Source organism: Dermochelys coriacea, chromosome 6 (assembly GCF_009764565.3).
Source record: "Dermochelys coriacea isolate rDerCor1 chromosome 6, rDerCor1.pri.v4, whole genome shotgun sequence".
Taxonomy (NCBI): Eukaryota; Metazoa; Chordata; order Testudines; family Dermochelyidae; genus Dermochelys; species Dermochelys coriacea.
In genome coordinates this window covers 111,359,091-111,378,344 of record NC_050073.1, presented here as the reverse complement: position 1 = coordinate 111,378,344, position 19,254 = coordinate 111,359,091, and the positions used below count along the sequence as shown (strand labels likewise).

Below are 19,254 nucleotides of genomic sequence, written 5' to 3'. Positions count from 1 at the left end.
GGCTTCTACATCCATAGTGGCTAGGATGGTGTTTTTAGGAAGATCACCAATGGACTGTAGTTTCCTCAGGAAATCGGTGGTGTCTCGAAGATAGCTGGGAGTGCTGGTAACGAAGGGCCTGAGGAGGGAGTCTACATAGCCAGACAATCCTGCTGTCAGGGTGCCAATGCCTGAGATGATGGGGCGTCCAGGATTTCCAGGTTTATGGATCTTGGGTAGCAGATAGAATACCCCAGGTCCTGGCTCCAGGGGTGTGTCTGTGCGGATTTGTTCTTGTGCTTTTTCAGGGAGTTTCTTGAGCAAATGCTGTAGTTTCTTTTGGTAACTCTCAGTGGGATCAAAACCAGTTGGAGAACACTTCAATCTCTCTGGTCACTCGATCACAGACCTAAGAGTGGCTATACTTCAACAAAAAAGCTTCAAAAACAGACTCCAACGAGAGACTGCTGAATTGGAATTAATTTGCAAACTGGATACAATTAACTTAGGCTTGAATAGAGACTGGGAATGGATGAGTCATTACACAAAGTAAAACTATTTCCCCATGGTATTTCTCCCTCCCACCCCACCCCCCACTGTTCCTCTGATATTCTTGTTAACTGCTGGAATTAGCCTACCTGCTTGTCACCATGAAAGGTTTTCCTCCTTCCCCCCCCTGCTGTTGGTGATGGCTTATCTTAAGTGATCACTCTCCTTACAGTGTGTATGATAAACCCATTGTTTCACGTTCTCTGTGTGTGTGTATATAAATCTCTCCTCTGTTTTTTCCACCAAATGCATCCGATGAAGTGAGCTGTAGCTCACGAAAGCTTATGCTCTAATAAATTTGTTAGTCTCTAAGGTGCCACAAGTACTCCTTTTCTTTTTGCGAATACAGACTAACACGGCTGCTACTCTGAAACTTGAATTTTATTGAAAGTGAGGGAGGGGTAATCTTGTTTCTCTCCTTTGCTGTTCTCTGCTGCACTGTGGTAGGGACCCTTTTTAAGCACCCAAAAGTCTTCAACCATCGAACACTCAGAAATCTACCCTGAATGATTATTATTGGAACATTAAAACAGGAAGAGTTTGGAGTTTCTATCAGTCCTCACCTATATAGACTGTATGCAGTGTTATTGTAGCCATATTGGTCCCAGGATATTAGTGAGACAAGAGGGGGGTGAGGTAATAGCTTTTACTGGACCAACGTCTAGTCCAGTAAACTTCTCCATCCAGACCTGAAGAAGATCTCTGTGTAAGCTTGAAAGCTTGTCTCTCTCCCCAACAGAAGTTGGTCCAATAAAAGATACTGTATTACAATCCATAGAGAGACAAGCTGGGTGAGGTATGTACATCTCCTTTTAAAGAAACCCTTTCAAATACTCACTGATCTTCCCGTTGTCTCCCTTTTGTCTCTTAGCCTCTTCCTCTTCCAACTGTTTCTTCCTTTTTTCTGCCTTTACAGCTTGTTCCTTCCTGTCCTTGTTGTCCTGGAGCCAGAGAAGAGTCACAGGGGATGTCTGGTTAAATATCTAGTAGCAAAGCCACCTAAAGGGAAGATGGTTCAATCTATTCACAGCTTGTGCAAAACAAGGGGGAAATCCTGGCTCCTCCCTCCCAGAGAGATCCAATAGGTAGCTGGGAGCTGTGTGCTCTTCCACTGTGGGGGTGAGAGGCAGTGAGTGTACTTGGCTGGGGCTCCATCCCCATCCCTCAGTGTGCCGTGGGGACGGGCAGTGACTGGATCCATTGTCCAGATGCCCCACATACAGGGGATGTACAGCAGGCTGAGAACTCTCCCCCGACTGGCTGCAATAGACTCTGCAACCCTCCCAAGCTGCTGCAAAACCCTCTCTGAGTCAAACCTGGTTGCTTGGGCTGGACTCAGCGATCAGTTTCTGACCCACTATAAATCCACAACTTTTCTACAAACTTATCCTGGAAGAAAGAGCGTCCAGGGTCCATCACTCAAACTCTGGGTTAATGCCAACCTCTAGCCTAACAGCTCTAGCTTGGTGGTGCAAAGCTCACTGAGCTCTCCATCCTCATTCGGCAAAGAGGTTCCTTCATTAGTGCATATCACAATCTGAAAGCTCCCTGCAGATCTCAGTCAAATCCCCAAGCTGGCTGTTTCAGGACCACACCCACAGCCCAGTAATGTCAGTGGCAAAAATCCCATGGACTTTAGCAGGGGAAGACCCTAGCTCAGGATCTGACCCTCAGGTTCATATCCTCCAATGTGATCAGATGGTTCAAAGTGGATAGATTCCAGCTGGAAATGGCCAGTGGAGAACACTTCTTGCAATCCTGCCCACTTGGCTTAGGGGACATCCTGAGAGATGGATGGAATAGGGCAAGGAGCATGGTGGGGGTCAGCTGAGGGTATGGCGGAGCAGAGCTTTGTTACACCAGTTCTCCAGTTGCACATAGTCCCTCAGGGACCTTATGCCTGTGGAGAAGTTAGAGCAGCCACTTGGTTGCTCTAATGAAAACCAGGGCTGGGCCAGTGCTGAATCAGAGGGCCATAATGATCTCCTTGATGGCCCTGCCCTTGCCCCCTGCAACAAATGGAGCTCAGATGTAAGGGAAAATCAGGTCCTATTTACTATCTGAACTGATGCATGTGTTCCAGCACCTGGATCCTACTGCATAATGTTCACAAATGCAAACCTTTAGTGCTCTGATGAAGAGATCCCTGAAGGTTTTCATGGTGCTAAATATGTCTTCTAATGACAGCTTGTTTGCATCTTCACAGAGATAATTTGCAAGTTCCCCCTTCTTCCTTTCAATGATTTCAAACTCCTCCTCCAACTTCTTTGATGCGTTTATGCTGTCCTGAAATGCATTTAGGCCAAGTTACAAAGCATTGTGCATCAGACATTGCAAGGAAAGACTAATGGAAAAAAATAGTTAGAATGACAATGTAACCAGAGTTCAGTTCCAAGGCCCAGATCCTTGGCTGTGACCCAGGAGCTCCTGGAGCAGTTAGGAGAAGAAGTGCAAAGATGGCTTGGGTTCTCCCTTATCCCTGCTCTCTGCCTTTCTAGTCAGTACCTGCTGGTCATGGCAAATGAACACAAAAGGGTTGTGTGGCATTTACATTCATTTTCAAATATGAGAGGCAATGAGGGGACAAATGTTTCCACCCTTCACTCCTCCCTGAACATGCTGTTTTTGCAGAGTCTCAGCTCTTCTCTCCTCAAGGGAGGGCACTCCTTTCACTGACCTGGATGGGCATCTCATACTGGGCTTTCACGTCGTCTTTCGATGACAAAATCTTTCGCTCAAGTTCTAGCAACTTCTTTAAATTGGAACTGGACTCCGCACGTATGATTTCAAGGTTAATTCTGAAAATGAACACAAAGCCGCAGGAGATTAAACACAGTTCACTTCTCGGAGAGCTGGGCTAACTAAAAGAGAGGAAAAACAGCAATGATTTCCCATTCTCCTCCCCCTTTTCTGTTTTCCAGTGACTCTATGGTATTAAGCACAGAACTATGCCTGTGTCATTCTAGGTAGCACCACAAGGCAACATGGCCTAGTGGTTAGGACACTGGACGGAGTTAGGAGACATGAGTTCCATTCCTAGTTCTGCCACTGATCTGCTGTACCTGGGACAAATCACTTCACTTGTCTCACTGCCTGGCCCACCAATCGCTGAGCACAAAGGGTCCCTGCTCTCATTTTAGGCCCTCAGGTACTACTGTGATGCAAATAATTCATGAATTTAGAGTGGGATTTTCAAAGTGCCTCAATGACTTAGGAGCACAGCTCCATTCACTTTCAATAGCGTTTGTGTTTCAATGGGGCTGTGCTACTAAGTCACTAAACACTTTAGGTGGACTTTTCAAATCCCCTGATAGTACAAAGCATCACCAGCTAGAATGGATCATGCTAATATTTGCTCAAAATTATCTGGCTGTGCAAATTCTCAGGGGACATTTGTCCACACATATCTTTTTGTGCTTAATGTTTTGTTCTCAAGAGCAAAAGGGTCACTAGTGTAAGACATGAAAAATCCAAACAGTCCCCCCAAAACCTTCAAGCAACAACACAAACACCTTTGTTAACAAGCCAGTTGTTTGGCCATGAGAACATCCCCCAGCAGCACTTATGAAGAGAGGGCCAGGTCTAACTGGAATCTTGTGCATTGTACATTTGGAAATGGATACATACGGATTTTAATTGTTTGGCTTCACTAACACACTAGAGAGCCTAATCTACAGATTCAGGGCTCTTCTGAAGCTGCTAGGCTATTGTCCCTGAATACAGCAGTGACAGGTACTTCAGCACTGCTTATAGGTAGCTAGGATTAAAAAGACAGAGCCTCATTGAACGCCATACCATTTCTGTGAATTCCTGCAAAGCAGAATTAATTGAATGCCGAACTATTTCTGACCCTAGTTACTGTCTTGCTTGTTGCTGAACTGTGCATATAGCTAATTTGCATTTTAAAATGGCTTCAGAATTTGCAAAAGGAAATCCTTTGGTTACAACTAATTGAGTCTCTATCCAGTTAATGTATGGATTATAATAACAGCCATTTATGTCTTAATTTCTTGAATCTGAGTGGTTCTTCTTTTTTTTATTTAAAGTATCAGGTTCACAATCCTACCCGGCTGCCTTTGAGACACATTCAAGGTCCTTGGGAAGCTGCAGGAGGTCTGTGTGACTTTTCTCTACTTCCTAAAACAGAAACGTTTGTTATTTTTGTATTTATTTTTCGTACACAGCTGGTGCACAGTGGGGGGGAGGAGGGGAAGGGTTACAAACAGAGGGAATGACTTGTGTGCGCAATGTTTCATTCCCACTCCACCCCCCACTGTTTGTTTAGCAGGATTCAAAGGGGGACCAGCCGTTTCTATGGTTGCCAAGACTATCCAGAATTATAAGAGTACAAATTAAAAAAATATACAAGAGTATTGAAAGGGGTATGAACCCTCATGCCTCAGGGCGGAGAGTGATCTCTAACTGATGGGTGGTTAGGAAGGAACTTTCCCAGTGGGTAGATTATCCCAGAATCTCCTACTGCGGGGTTTCTTTCACCTTCCTCTGAAGTGCAGGGTCCAGGCCCCTGCTGAAGGCAGGATATAGGACTAAAAGGACCACTAGTCTGATCCAATCGGCAATTCTGATGGGTCTGTCTATGCATTAAGAATATCTGTGTTCTAGTTTATCTGCCTGCCTAACTATCTATCTACTAACTTATACAACCATCTTTGCCATAGTGTCTGAGCACCTCAGCATAGCAATTAGGAGGTGGCTAATTTTTTTTTAGGTGTCACAGTAAAAGTGGGACTCCAAAAAAGGGTTTGAATCATAGGATTGGCAAAGGGAAAGCTCAATGAACAGGGCAATAAGACTGGCATCCCTGGCAGAAGAGAGGGAGAAGTGGTAAACTCTGGGTGGCAGGGACTATTTTTTTTGGTTCTTTGTTTGCACAGTGCCTAGCACGATGGGTCCATGACTAGGGCTCCTAGCCACTATGATAATACAAAAAATAAATATAAGGGCAGCTAAGCAGCAGTGAGAAAGCTATGAAAGAGCTTAACGCTTGGGCAAAAAGCTTGAATGTGATCTGGTGGAAAGGGGAGATCCAACGTGCCAACACTGGAGGTGACTTCACTGGAGCTACAGGCCAGAAATATGTTCCTGGCAGCTGCATTTTGTATGGGTTGGATGGGGGTGAGATGGGCGTCAAGGAAGCAAGAGAGGAGGAACTTACAGAAATCAAGGTGGAAAATGATTAAGGCTTGGATGAGATTCTTTGCTTTCTCAACTCTTTGTTTAGAATTCTTTTAAATCTAGGTAGCACCTGCAGCCCAAGTATTATGAGCCCGAGCAAATCAAGCAATCTCTCCAGGACTATGCAAATGTAACACCCACAGACCCAGATCATCAACGGACGGGATCGAACCTGGGTCCTCTGGAGCTAAATGCCTGAGCCTCTACTGCAGTGGTTCTCAGCTGTGGTCCACCACTTGTTCAGAGAAAGCCCCTGGCGCGCCGGGCCAGTTTGTTTACCTGCCGTGTCCGAAAATTCGGCCGATTGCGGCTCCCACTGGCCGCGGTTCACCGCTCCAGGCCAATGGGGGCTGCGGGAAGCGGCAGCCAGCACATCCCTTGGCCCCCGCCGCTTCCCACAGTGAAGCCTGAAGCAGTGAACCGCAGCCAGTGGGAGCCGCAATCGGCCAAACCTGCGGAAGCAGCAAGTAAACAAACCGGCCTGGCACGCCAGGGGCTTTCCCTGAACAAGCGACGGACCACAGTTGAGAACCACTGCTCTACTGCATGAGTTAAAAGTGATATGGCTCTTAGCTAAGGCTGAAGAGCAGACTTATTAATCTCTCTCTAGGTGGTCTCGGTGCCACTAGATGGGACAAAGCAGCACACCCAGGAGGTGTGTGGGTTACACAAACAAGTGAGGAGCATATAAACACATGTACATAACATCAACCGAAGTTATGGCTGGAAAAATAGTTCATGTCCAACCAAAATTCCCAAAGGAAATTGCAGTAGTACCTCCAGAATATGGTGGAGCAGAGTAATACGGGTTTGATTTGCTTTGGTTTCAGTTAGTTTCAGTAAAGTGCTAATTTTAAAGCCATCAGCATCTCCAGTGTGACTTCCCTGAAAGACAGAAAGAAGAGGCAGGAATAACCCATGTCAAACTCAAACACTTACTCTATATTTATAACCTATACACGCAAAAGAGAGGAGAAAAGTTCTTTTCATCTATAAAATGTAGTGATCTCTTAACAACGACAACAAAAAGATTTCTTACATAGTTAAGAAAGTTTCCAACTTTGAGAATCAGTTGACAGAAAACTGGCAGGCGATGGGTCGTTAGAAGATCTGAAAAATAAAGTTATCCTTTACATAAGGGTCAGTTTCAAAACTGAATGTTTCCCAAATTGGATCAGAATTTCCATTGTATCAAGGCAGGATTTCCATACAGTAGAACCTCAAAGACCCGCAAACACCAGAGTTATGGACGACAAGCAGACACCATGTGAAACTGGAAGTAACCAAACAGGCAGCGGCAGAGACACCCTCCCCCCCCCCAAAAAAGCAATATAGGCACAATATAGTATTTGCGTCTTAAAGGTAGGCATATCTGGGCTGCCTGTCTCCACCCCCACGTATGGGGCAGCCACTTACAGCTAGGAGGTGAAGACGCTGGGGCTTCTAGCCTGGAAGGTGCCCTAAAAGTGGAGCTAGTGACTTTATTTCCACTAGCGGGAGATCTTGAATAAGCCCCGGTCTGTACTGCGGGGGGAGTCGATGTAAGGTACGCAACTTCAGCTACGAGAATAGCGTAGCTGAAGTCGACGTACCTAGATTGACTTACTGCGACGTCTTCACGGCAGTGAATCAACTGCCGCCGCTCTCCCGTCAACTCTGCTTGCACCTCTCGCTGCGCTGGAGTTCCGGAGTTGACGGGAGAGCGCTTGGGGATCGATTTATCGTGTCTAGACTAGACGCGATAAATTGACCCCCGATATATCCATCGCTACTCGCCGATCTTAGACCTACCCTAAGAATCGCTCAATACATTTTATTTCTTCCTTCCTCCCCTGCCACCTTATTTCCAGAAGCATTTCCCATTCTGTTCTTTTCATATCAGCCCTGTGCTCCCTAAACAACTTCACGTACTCCAAAAAAGGAAGCATAACATATGGTGAAGGCTACCACGTGATCTACCAAGGTATATCCATGACGGCCTACATTGCTGCTGTATACAAGCACTTCCTATTTAGAAAAGCAAACATAACAAACTTTCTCGTCCTCCAAAATCTCGAGTTTTGATTAGTTTATAGGAGGATTTGGTAGTGGGATTTTTTGTGAGGTGAGGTGGGATTGTGTGTGAGGAATTTATTGAGGGAAAGCTCAGTTGAATGAATTTGTTTAGCATTAACTTCTAAATGTGGTCATTCTTAACTCCTGCAAGAGTAGGGTGACCAAATGTCCTGATTTTATAGGGACAGTCCAGATTTTTGGGTCTTTTTCTTATATAGGCTCCTATTACCCCCTACCCCATCCCGATTTTTCACATTTGCTGTCTGGTCACCCTATGCAAGAGTGAGTTCTATAATCTAAAACCTGCTTCTCTGAAAGCTGTGTCACTTGCATTAACAAGCCTCCGACTGATTGACGAAGTCATTGTTCAAGTGTACTGTATCCTGGGAGGTCATAGAGGGTGAAGTGTCCTCTCTCTGGTACCCAGTGCCAGCTCCATAGTAGGGCTTTGAACATCAGGAAAGACAGATTGAACTACACTCTATGTTCATTGGTGAGCGAGGGCAGAGAGTGGAGAACTAGGGTGATGTGTTTATAATAGCCAATGGTGTTAAGCAAACAGGCTGCTGAGCTTTGTACCTGTTGGGAGGTTTTTCAAGGCTTGTGGCTCTATTCCTAGCTATGAGTTGCAATAATTTGAACCTGGTGGCCATGAATGAATGGACCATCCTGGTCAGGTCTGTGTCTGATAGGATGAGGGTGCAATCTTCTGGCTAGTTGCAGATTTGCATATATATGAGATGGAGACAACAAAAGGCCACTTCTTCCTTAAATTCTCAAGTAAGATAGATATACTACTACAAGCCGAAATGAGGCCTCACATGGCTCTGAACACAACGTGCTATGGGGTGACACTGTCCCATTTACCTTCACAGGCTTTCCTGATTGCTTCTGCTTTTGGCTGTAGCATATCTAGCATGACAGCAGTCTCTTCATATGACAGCATACATTCAATCCGCAGCTGGTAGCTAAGAGAGGGAGTCGGCACAAATATACAGTTATGCTTAACAGATTCCTGACCCTGCCAGCAGAGTCTCCCCCTTCCCATTCCCCAAACTATCACACTCTAACCTCTGCCAAAAGCCACTTCCAGGCTCATGACCAGCTACCACATCTGCATCACATTGATACTGCACAGCTCTGTCTGTGGCTTGGGGCGGTTCTTTTTCAATAGCAGGCCATAACTGGCAGCACGGAGATGGTGTCTCCTGCAGTAGAGGATACACTGATCTCCGTGGGGAGGGAGGATGGCCACATGGCTATTGGGAGATCTGGATTCTATTCCTGACACTCCAAAAGCCTTCCTGTGTGACGGGGCAAGTTACTTAACCAGTTGGCCATACCCAGGGCCTATGCCAGCTTCTGCCATCTCATTTCAGAAGATTGTGCGGGAGCAGCCACATTCTACAAGGCCACAGACATCCCCCTCAGCCTAAAAAAGAGGCAGCACTAACTGTGGAAGGGTATGGCCATCACATCCTCTCATCATGATCTGCTGGCAGGAATTCCGATTGCCTTACGACTGTTTCCTCTGGCTGCAAACCCAGAAGAAGGGCATTGGTGCTATCTCTTGAGTAACTGGCCAGGTTGGCCCAGCGATGTATAACTTACATTTCACTGTACCACTGTGTCTGCTCCTCTCTGACACAGAGACTACTCCTCTACCTGACACAGGTGATGATGATTAATATTTGTAAAGCACTTTGAGAGTCTCTGATGGGAGAGGCATGTGAAATGCAAATAAATATACAAGTGCAATATTATAATATGAATGCCAACAAACAAACCCAACAACTATGGAGTACACTAAAAGCATTTTAAGAAAGGCTTAGTTTTAAAGCAACAAATCCATTAAAAGAAAGATTTTTTTTTTAAGATGGCCTTTCTATAGTGTTATCACAATAAAAGAGACTCTTTAAAGCTGACTTTCCCTAAGTGCAGCCAACGTCTTGGCATTCAGAATGTTTTGCAGAATAATGCTCTAATTTAGAGTCCTTTCAGTATCCTTTTAAATGACACAGAGTGCTACATCCAATTGGATCAAAAAGTGAAGCTTGTTGTTATGGAAAACAATATGCAAGCAAAAGATCAGGCTGAAGTTGCTAATGATCTGCCTTACCTGGGAACCCTGAGCAGGAGAAGATAAAATTGATCTGCACTTGCTAACTTGGCTTCTTCTTCCTTGAAGGTTTTCAGGTTTTCTATCTAACAAGAAAACACAAGACTCAAGACCCCAGAACTGCATCATATCTGCAGCCTTTGTGGATTGAATGAAAAGAGTTTTTCTATCTAACCTCATGTTTTTCAGGTAACAGCTTCAGTAACTGCTTCAGAACCTCCACGTCAAACTTGGTCCTGTCCCCTTTTTGAATCATGTCAGCTACCTCTTTATTTGAGCTGCAGAGAATAGGCATGTAATTAGAAGCAACAACAGAACAACAACACTGGCCAGCTCCCTATGACCATATGCTATTGGTTAGGCCCTACAAACTCTAGTGAATGGTGCATAATTAGGCCTTACTGACAGGCAGACTGTTCCCTGGATTAGTGCAGTAGCCTGGCACTCAGAATTATAAAAGGGTAGCATGCTGGTTTTAGATGGGGTGCACCCATTCACTCTCGGGGTACCATTAGAGAAAGAGATATGGCTATTCTTCCCATCCAAGTACTGATCACCCCGGGAGGCATCATTCCACCTTAGCCGGTGAGTAACAGCGCAGTGCGTGGTTATATTGCAAGACCTGTTTGCTTTAACCAACCAGTTTATTTTAACAAGTTTTAAATGTTATCACTCGTGTCATTCACAGGCCTCCACTTAATTAAACTATCTGCAACTGCCCTGAAAGCTCAAACCTTACAGAATTCAGTTTGGTTTTATTTATTATCTTTACACTACTAGTTGGGAACACAAAAACCAAAGGTTACACATCAGGTACCTGTCTATATCTTTAGGCACTTAAAAATCTGGCCCTTTGTCTCTCTGTGCTTCAGTTTCCCCCTGTAAAATGGGGTATAAATAGCACTGCCCTTCCCTGCTGGGTTGTTGTGATGATAAATATATTAATTTTTTTAAAAAAATTATAAATTTATCTTCAGTAGATAGCTATAATAAACTGAAGATAAGAGGGACTGATAATGTAGGAGTAAGTGGCCACTGTCTCAAATAAAATTACTATTTTCCCCTCTTGTGTTTACCTTCCATTATTTTTAACACCGTGGAACATAAGCAAGATGCTTTAAAATCAGTAACTGTGAACATGAATAGATATGTATTTACAGAAAATATAGAAAAATTATAAAATAGATAAGATTGAACTAGCTGTTTTCCTTGTTTGTATTTAGGCATGTCATTTTATAGTCACTCCTTGGATGGTCAGTCACTTGCTCTATGTCTTAGAATCCAGGATGTGTTCGAACTGTGGGAAATATACTGCCCTGTTTCAGAGTAGCAGCCGTGTTAGTCTGTATTCGCAAAAAGAAAAGGAGTACTTGTGGCACCTTAGAGACTAACAAATTTATTAGAGCATAAGATTTCGTGAGCTACAGCTCACTTCATCGGATGCATTTGGTGGAAAAAAACTTTTTTTGCTATGCTAATTTCACTTGCCAGACTGTTGCTTTATTCAACAACCGTGAAACCAGTTCATAGCTTACCATCTAAATTGCTTCAAAAATATGTTCAGATTGAGACTCTTCTTGGAGTCTAAGAATGTGATCTGTTTAAAAAATAATAATTTATGTTAGATAAGCCATGTGCAGTGGCCTTTTACCATAATCTTCAAATGATGAGAAATAGCCCATTACCTCCTTTGGTTCCACCTTCACTGGGGTAGCTGCTTTCTCCTTGGGCTTTGTTTGCGGAAAAGAAAAAAGCTGCTCAATGCTCATGTAATCAGGCTCTATAGCTTCATCGCTGCTGCTGCTCACTGACGCCCACATGGAGTGACTTTCTGAAAGAGATGAGGCACTAAGATAGTACAGAGGCATCTGAAAACTCAACACATCAAGGTAATGCTCCTCACTACTTTTGTTGCCAACCCTCCAGGATTGTCCTGGAGTCCCCAGGAATTAAAGATTAGTCGTTAATTAAAAATTAGCTCATGTGATGAAACCCCCAGGAATACGTCCAACCAAAACTGGCAACCCTACTTACTAAAAGGGAAACACTGAGAAAGATGAATGCAATAAATAAGAAAAGAGACAGATTAGCCCTGGACCTGTGCTAATTATTTAAGAGTGGCTTCTCCCACAGACAGGATCCCAAAGGTTTGAAGGTGAATTAAACCAGGAAATCTACAGCTGTCAGCAATTTAGCCAAGCTGAAGGCAGCAGCCGAGCTAAATGGGATTTACTAACGTCTGTTTGCTCTAGCTGATCGGCTATGTATTGCAAAGTCACAGGTGTCTGCATGGGACACTGAGCTCCGGTTAGGTTATCATCTCTGCCTACAGAGATGCAAACAGCCCTACTTCGTAAGGGCTCTCGAAGGTCAGTAACACCGCTAGACTCATTAGGAACCCTCTAAATAACTCCTGGGCTCCCCAGTATGTGAAACTATCCACAGTGTTAGTTATACTAGAGAGAATTCTGCTACATGCCGGAAGGGGAAGCTTAATTTGTTTGGGGGCTAAATTGTGACTTTACACCAAAGTACTGTGATGAGGGCAAGAGCTACCAGGCATGGAGGGGCAGCACAGCCGTGTTCCTTAAAGGATATAGATGGTGTTCTCCTGCGTAGCTGGCTGGGTTAGAGTGACTGGGGGGGCTGTGGGGTAGGGTGGGGGGGAGGCATGGCTTTGTGGCTAGCACCCTGCCCATCTCCTCACATGCATACACAGGCACCGGCCACAGTCTGGCCATTTTGCTTCTCTAATCTCGTTTTCTGGCTATTGTCACAATGAATTACTAAATGTGCAGCAGGTTTCAGAGTAGCAGCCGTGTTAGTCTGTATTCTCAAAAAGAAAAGGAGTACTTGTGGCACCTTAGAGACTAAGTGAGCTGTAGCTCACGAAAGCTTATGCTCTAATAAATTTGTTAGTCTCTAAGGTGCCACAAGTACTCCTTTTCTTTTTAAATGTGCAGCAATAGACGCTGTGGGGTAACTAGTTCTGAAGACTGGACCATAGGTGCTGGAACTAGGGGTCCTGCAGCACCCCTGGGCTTGAAGTGGCTTCCATCATATACAGGGTTTACAGTTTGGTTCAATGGCTCTCAGCACCCCTGGACTGGAGCCAAAACCCAATGAAGCCGACGGGAAGACTCAGTGCTAGGGCACCTCAGGCTGTTTTGGGGAGGGGAGGAGAGGGGAGATATAAGGAAAACACTATACACCCAACCCCCAACCCAACAAAATCCAGTGGAAATGGATAGCGTAGGACACACTGGGGCAGCCATGTGTGTGTGCATCTCGCTACAGCAGCTACAAAAACAATGACTGAGCGCAGCATTAGACACACCTACCTCGCACCACATTGGAGGGCAGCTTCTGCCAGTTGAGTTTCTTCATTCTCAGGGTCGGAGTCTTCACCTTCCTGGGGAAAGGCCTGGCGTAGCCCAAAGCATAGTCAACGTGGGCAACCACTACTTTCTCCACGTTGCCTCCTGGCGGGGGAGGAGGTGGTATGCCTCCCAGGCCGAGCAGTGGGGGAGGAAGTGGAGGCATGCCTCCCAGGCCAGGCAGTGGGGGAGGCGGAGGCATGCCAGGCAGTGGTGGTGGGGGAGGAGGGGCTGGCACAGCTGCCATGCCGGGCAGTGGTGGTGGGGGAGGAGGGGCTGGCACAGCTGCCATGCCGGGCAGTGGTGGTGGGGGAGGAGGGGCTGGCACAGCTGCCGTGCCGGGCAGTGGTGGTGGGGGAGGAGGGGCTGGCACAGCTGCCGTGCCGGGCAGTGGTGGTGGGGGAGGAGGGGCTGGCACAGCTGCCGTGCCGGGAAGTGGTGGTGGGGGAGGAGGGACTGGCACAGCTGCCGTGCCGGGCAGTGGTGGTGGGGGAGGAGGGGCTGGCACAGCTGCCGTGCCGGGCAGTGGTGGTGGGGGAGGAGGAGGAGCAGGAGCAGCACCAGGCAGGGATATGCACTGCCCTGGTGAAGTGGAGGAGGCTGGTAGCTGGGAGGGTGAGATGTTCTCTGTGGCTCCTGGTGGCCCTGGTGGAGGTGCTGCTGTCACCGGAGGGAAGGCTGTCATAGCAGAGCTCTGAGCTGCACTCAGGGACTCCCCTAAATCTGTGTCGGTCTGAGTGCTTTCGTTCACTCTCTCAGCTGATAGCTTTCGTTCTAAGTTTTGTTGGTTTGGGCACTTCTTTATGGATAACAGTCTCTCCAGGACTTCTTCAATGCTGTTCCCTTGGACTGTAACAATCAGATGAGGGGAAAACAAATGTAAACTAAACGTTATTAAAGACTATCCAGATCCCCTTTTGAGCAACTGATCAGCAGCGACATGAGCATCGCACAGGTTTCATCGGTTATGTTACAGAAACCTCTGGAACTGATCTCTGCTGCAGTGAGCTTTTCCTGCTGAGCTCGCCGCAGGAACTGGGTCTCACACGTTAACAACACCTTTGCGTATGTAAATGGTGCTGCCCTGCCCAGCAATGCAGGCCAGATCCAATACCATCTGCAATCAACAGAAAAGTTTCAGAGTAGCAGCCGTGTTAGTCTGTATTCACAAAAAGAAAAGGAGTACTTGTGGCACCTTAGAGACTAACAAACTTATTTGAGCATAAGCTTTTGTGAGCTACAGCTCACGATGAAGTGAGCTGTAGTTCACGAAAGCTTATGCTCAAATAAATTTGTTAGTCTCTAAGGTGTCACAAGTACTCCTTTTCTTTAATCAACAGAAAGACTCCCATTGACTTCAACAGGTTTTGGATCAGAATAAACCCTGGGATTCGTTTGTAGAGACAAGGACTTAGTCTACTCTACAATGTTTTGCCAGTGGAGCTACGTCAGCTGGGAGAGTGAAAAAAATCATGCCCTCTCACCAACATAGCTATGCCAGCCAAAAAACCTGGGTAGATGCAATTGTGCCAACAGAAGAGTGCTTGTGTTAGCTAAGGTAATGTCACCTAAGCTAAGGTAATGGCGGCTAAGGTAATGGATCTCAGGGAGGTGCTATGCCTATGCTGGCTGAACTCCTTCTGTTGACTTCTGCCATATTTCCAGTAAGGGGCTCTGCTGTTGTAGCTAACGGCTCTGTAGTGTAGACAAGGCCAAGGAGTGAAATCCTGATCCCAGTGACTTCAATAGGGTCAGCGTTTCACCCGAGGATTTCAGCACAGACTACATATTGATTGTTTTCCTTGGGTTCTGTTTAATTCTGAGTGGATTCAATAATGGAAGTAATTTATGTACCTTTGATTTGGGGAAGTTGGAGGTGGGGGACATGCAAAACCTGAAGTAGCAGACAAGTTCTTACTGTCATTTGCAAGCAAAATGGCTCTGTTCATTAAGATTTCCAAAGATTCCCACAACAACAGGTTGGACTGATGAGAAGGTTCCAAATGCAAAAGAGTCTGGAGAATGGACAGCAGTTGGATGGCGACCGGAGAGCTGCTCACCTGAAATACAAGACAGTTTCCTATTAATTGCATCCTTTCCCTTTCAAACATCACTGCAGCACCCACTTCTGGTCTCCAGGGCTGGCTGCTGTCATTCCCACTGCAGAATGGTATCCCCAAAGTAGGTCCTACTCACTTTATTGAAAAGACACAAAAAGACCTCTTGGTGATTGTTCATGTCAATCCCATCGCATATCTTTAACAATTCCTCTTCGTCTTCGGCCTTGGACTCCTCAAATGTCTCACACTGGATAAACAGGTCATCGTCCTCAATATCTCTACAATATCACAGCACCCATTTTAATTGGAAAGCATTTAGCACCAATTCCAGTTAAAACTTCTGTGTTGGTGTCGCTTGTACGTCTTCACCCACTAACCTGACTATTCACTGCTGAAATGACCCTTTCCTTCTTATTTATAAAGGAGCCAATCCCACCATCCTCTCCCCTGCTGCAGAGTACCTTCCTCTGCAAGTAACTCCCTGAAATCAACGGGACAGCTTCCAGAGAAGGTGTTACTCAAGCTAAAGAAGTGTGGCCGAACCTGACCCCGGATGATTGCAAGCAGGGTAAAGAAAAATCTGCTGGGAGTTTTGACAGGATCATGGCATTTCCCATTTTTAATTCTTCCCTCTTCACTTGACACTAGTTATTTATTCAGACAAAGGAGGATCATTCAAATGATTTATTTGCTGTTTCAACTCCCTGTTCAAAAACATTTTTTTTTTAATTGGGAATCACAGTCTGCAGGAGTCACAGAACAGGCATCCAACCCTTGTTAGCTGATGGCAATGGAAACATCACTTATCTCTTAATTTTTAAAGGACTGGAGCATACATCCCAACCGTGTGAATAATTGACATTTATTATGCACATATCTTAAAACTTGGCATGGTTTCCTCATGGACTGTCCTTCCAAATGAACAATTTGTTCAGAGAGGCACGTCCAGCCATGTGTCTTAGCTGGATGTTTCTGGGACAAGAATCAGCAATCAAATGGTAAAATGTCCTCAAACTGTTCAATGACCAGAAGCTATTGATACTGTAAACTGAGCTGAGATACAGACTCAACAAGACAACAGCACTTTGATCCACAATGATCTGTTTGGATTAAGTCTGCAAACTCTTTGCAAAAAACAATCTTGAAAACTGCCCCAGTTAAAGCGGTGGTCAGTATGGATGGTGCAAAACTTGTTTTGTTTAATGTGTCCCCTGACCCAAAATAAAAACCAAAAACGCCACGTGAGCGAGGCTTTAAGCCATGTCAGCCTAAAACTTCTCAAGTTTCATTTTAAAACAGCTGCATCCTTTCTACACTACCCAGACAAACCATGTTTAAATGGTTACTAGAGATTAAAGATGTTTGAAAGAGCATTTAATACCATATGATTCCTCCCCCACCCACGCCCCGGATTATATGATTATTGACTACAAATTCCTGTACACTCCAGTCAGGGTGACCGAATCCACAGAAACAACTGTTTTTGACCATGGTGATAGCTGTTGGATGGGCCTTCCAGTCTAGAGAATTGCAGATATCTATAGGAAGAGTCTAAATTAGTGGTTCTCAAACTTTTTGTATTGGTGACCCCTTTCACATAGTAAGCCTGTGAGTGCGACCCCCCCCTTATAAATTAAAAATGGAAATTTTAATTTTAATTTAATTTAATGTGGGCATGGGGCTGTCAGCCCGAACCCCACCAGGTGCAGGCTGACAGTTCATGACCCTCAGGTAATAATCTTATGACCTCCTGAGGGGTCACGACTCCCAGTTTAAGAACCCCTGGTCTAAACCCTTGGATATATGGATTTTACATTATTATTAGTAGTAGTAGTAGTAGCATTAGCATTCGTATTCAATGTGCTAGATGTATTACAGACCTACTGGGGAAAAAAACACATTTCTCACCCTACCCACAACTGTGAATTTTCACTTCCCAGCTAGTTGGTAATTCTGTGTCTGGTGGTGATTTTTAGCTTATCTTTCAACAATGCTAAAATGAAATTGTTGCTTAAAAAATGGATTCCAAAAGCCTCCAGAAATGAAAAAAAATATGGTAAAACGAAGATTTAATTTACTACCACTGTTGGCTTTCTGTGTCACCGAGACTGATTTTAGTTCTCCTGTGCCATGGAAACCTGAAAGAGTTTGAATCTGGCACCTCCACTGTGTTTTAAAGCACAACTGTGTTGATAAATTAGAAACAAGCCATAAAAGGGAGTTGGAGTGTGTGTGTGGGAGGGGGAAATCTTTTAAAGGAAATCAGATTTTGGACCTGATCTTTTAATCCATCCTGTTGATTAACTATTTGGCAACACAAATATATGTCAAGGGCTGCCTATAGCAAGAATCCAGTTGTCACATGGAAAACATTGATGCATCTGCCTCCTGTCGCTTAGGGCTTACCCTCAGGGCTGTCCCTAGCTGTTCTGGGCTCCTATCTCCTACGCAGCGCCCCTGCGGGGGGTGGGGGGGCCCAGGCCTCCGCGGGGCGGGGGACTGGCTTGGGGGGCAGGGAGGAACTACCCCCGGCAATCATCGGCGGTGCGGCTGGGGCCGGGTCGCTGCACTTCCAGCCGCCAGTGAGTGCAGACCCAACCCTGCTGCAGAGCTGTGGGAATTGGGGGCGGGGGCCTGGGGTGGAGCCAGAGCAGGGGCTGGAGCAGCACACAGCTGCGCAGGGCACCAGGAAATTTGGTGCCCCAAATTTCCTGCTGCCCAATGCAGCTGCATAATTTGTGTATGGATAAGGACGGCCCTGCTTACTCTGAAAGGTGCTGATCACTTTAGCTCCAGTCCAATAACACACATCAGGCCTTATCCAAAGTCCGTTGAAGTCAATGGAAAGATTCACTTTGACATCAATGTGCTATGTAGATCAGACCCTTAAACACATTCTTAAAGCTAAGCATGGAGTAGTTCACTTGACTTCAACAGGACTATGATCACATGCTGAAAGTTAGGTATGTGCACAAATACTTGCAGGATCAGGGCCTTACAACATGGAGATGGGCTCAAGCATCAGAATTTGGATCTGGATCTAGATTTCAAACACTCCAGAATTTGGGGTGCTTGGATCCTAGGTTTTGGTTTAGGAAAAAGGAGCTATTTACAAAATTTAGATCTCGATTCAGATTCGGAACACTGCAAAAGTTTGGGGAGAGGGTGTGGTTCTTGTGTTTTGGTTCTGGCCCATGGTTAAAATAAAGGGAGAAAAAATGAGATACCACAGGAAAAAGTGCAGTGAAATACCATGTTTTTTTAATTTTTAACCAGGAGAGAACTCAGAAAGGAAGCAGTAAAAAAATATAGATAAGCCAAACATGTTTTTAAAAAAGGAAATAAAATAAAAATAGCAATTTGTATAAAGTGAAAGAATTGCTAAAATAAGCACTAAGTATTTTTACAATTGTCTCAAAATGAATCATATTATAAAATAAAGTTTAAAAGAAGAAAACCTTACCTTAACTTGGTTAAAATATCCAACAACTGAAGACCTGACAGAGGAAAATAAAAACTGTTGTCATTCTAATCTACTAGATGTTAAGTACTTCTGTAAGGAGTTTGTATATGCATTACATCTAACATTTCCCAGGTGCAAAGGATTAAATTGCTATTTAAAGTTACATTTTTTTATTATGACCAAGATGACTTAATTCTCCTCTTGGAACCTTGAACTATTGTATGTTGCAAGGCTGTACAAAAAATTTAAAAAAAAAAATGAAGACCCCTGTTCTGCAAAGACTTATGCACATGCTTAGTACTACTTACTATTGCAAGCAGTTCCATTGCCTTCAACAGAACTACTCAGAATGAGTAAAGTTAAGCATATGCATAAATGTTTGCAAGATTGGGACATAGAAAGGAGAATGCTCATTAAAAAGAGTTTGGATCCCAATCTGGCAAATATTTGTGCCGG

The 19,254-nt window shown here is 44.9% G+C and overlaps 1 protein-coding gene across 4 annotated transcripts in view; it reads right to left on the bottom strand.

Moving 5' to 3' along the window:
* The window catches only part of INF2 (inverted formin 2), an 81,464-nt gene that overhangs the window by 14,972 nt on the left and 47,238 nt on the right, over window positions 1-19,254 (bottom strand). For 3 of the 4 annotated variants that reach the window (XM_043517743.1, XM_043517744.1, XM_043517746.1), the window contains exons 5-19: window positions 18,799-18,832; window positions 15,472-15,613; window positions 15,194-15,335; window positions 13,240-14,124; window positions 11,584-11,729; window positions 11,434-11,495; window positions 10,074-10,176; window positions 9,899-9,984; window positions 8,647-8,747; window positions 6,764-6,834; window positions 6,502-6,609; window positions 4,595-4,665; window positions 3,206-3,326; window positions 2,650-2,814; window positions 1,367-1,469 (exon numbers count right to left, since the gene is read on the bottom strand). In XM_043517743.1, coding sequence (XP_043373678.1) covers window positions 1,367-1,469; window positions 2,650-2,814; window positions 3,206-3,326; window positions 4,595-4,665; window positions 6,502-6,609; window positions 6,764-6,834; window positions 8,647-8,747; window positions 9,899-9,984; window positions 10,074-10,176; window positions 11,434-11,495; window positions 11,584-11,729; window positions 13,240-14,124; window positions 15,194-15,335; window positions 15,472-15,613; window positions 18,799-18,832 — 2,340 coding nt within the window. Of the gene's footprint in view, window positions 1-1,366; window positions 1,470-2,649; window positions 2,815-3,205; window positions 3,327-4,594; window positions 4,666-6,501; window positions 6,610-6,763; window positions 6,835-8,646; window positions 8,748-9,898; window positions 9,985-10,073; window positions 10,177-11,433; window positions 11,496-11,583; window positions 11,730-13,239; window positions 14,125-15,193; window positions 15,336-15,471; window positions 15,614-18,794; window positions 18,833-19,254 lie in introns of those variants that run through there. The other variant, XM_038405680.2, reaches the window with a different exon arrangement.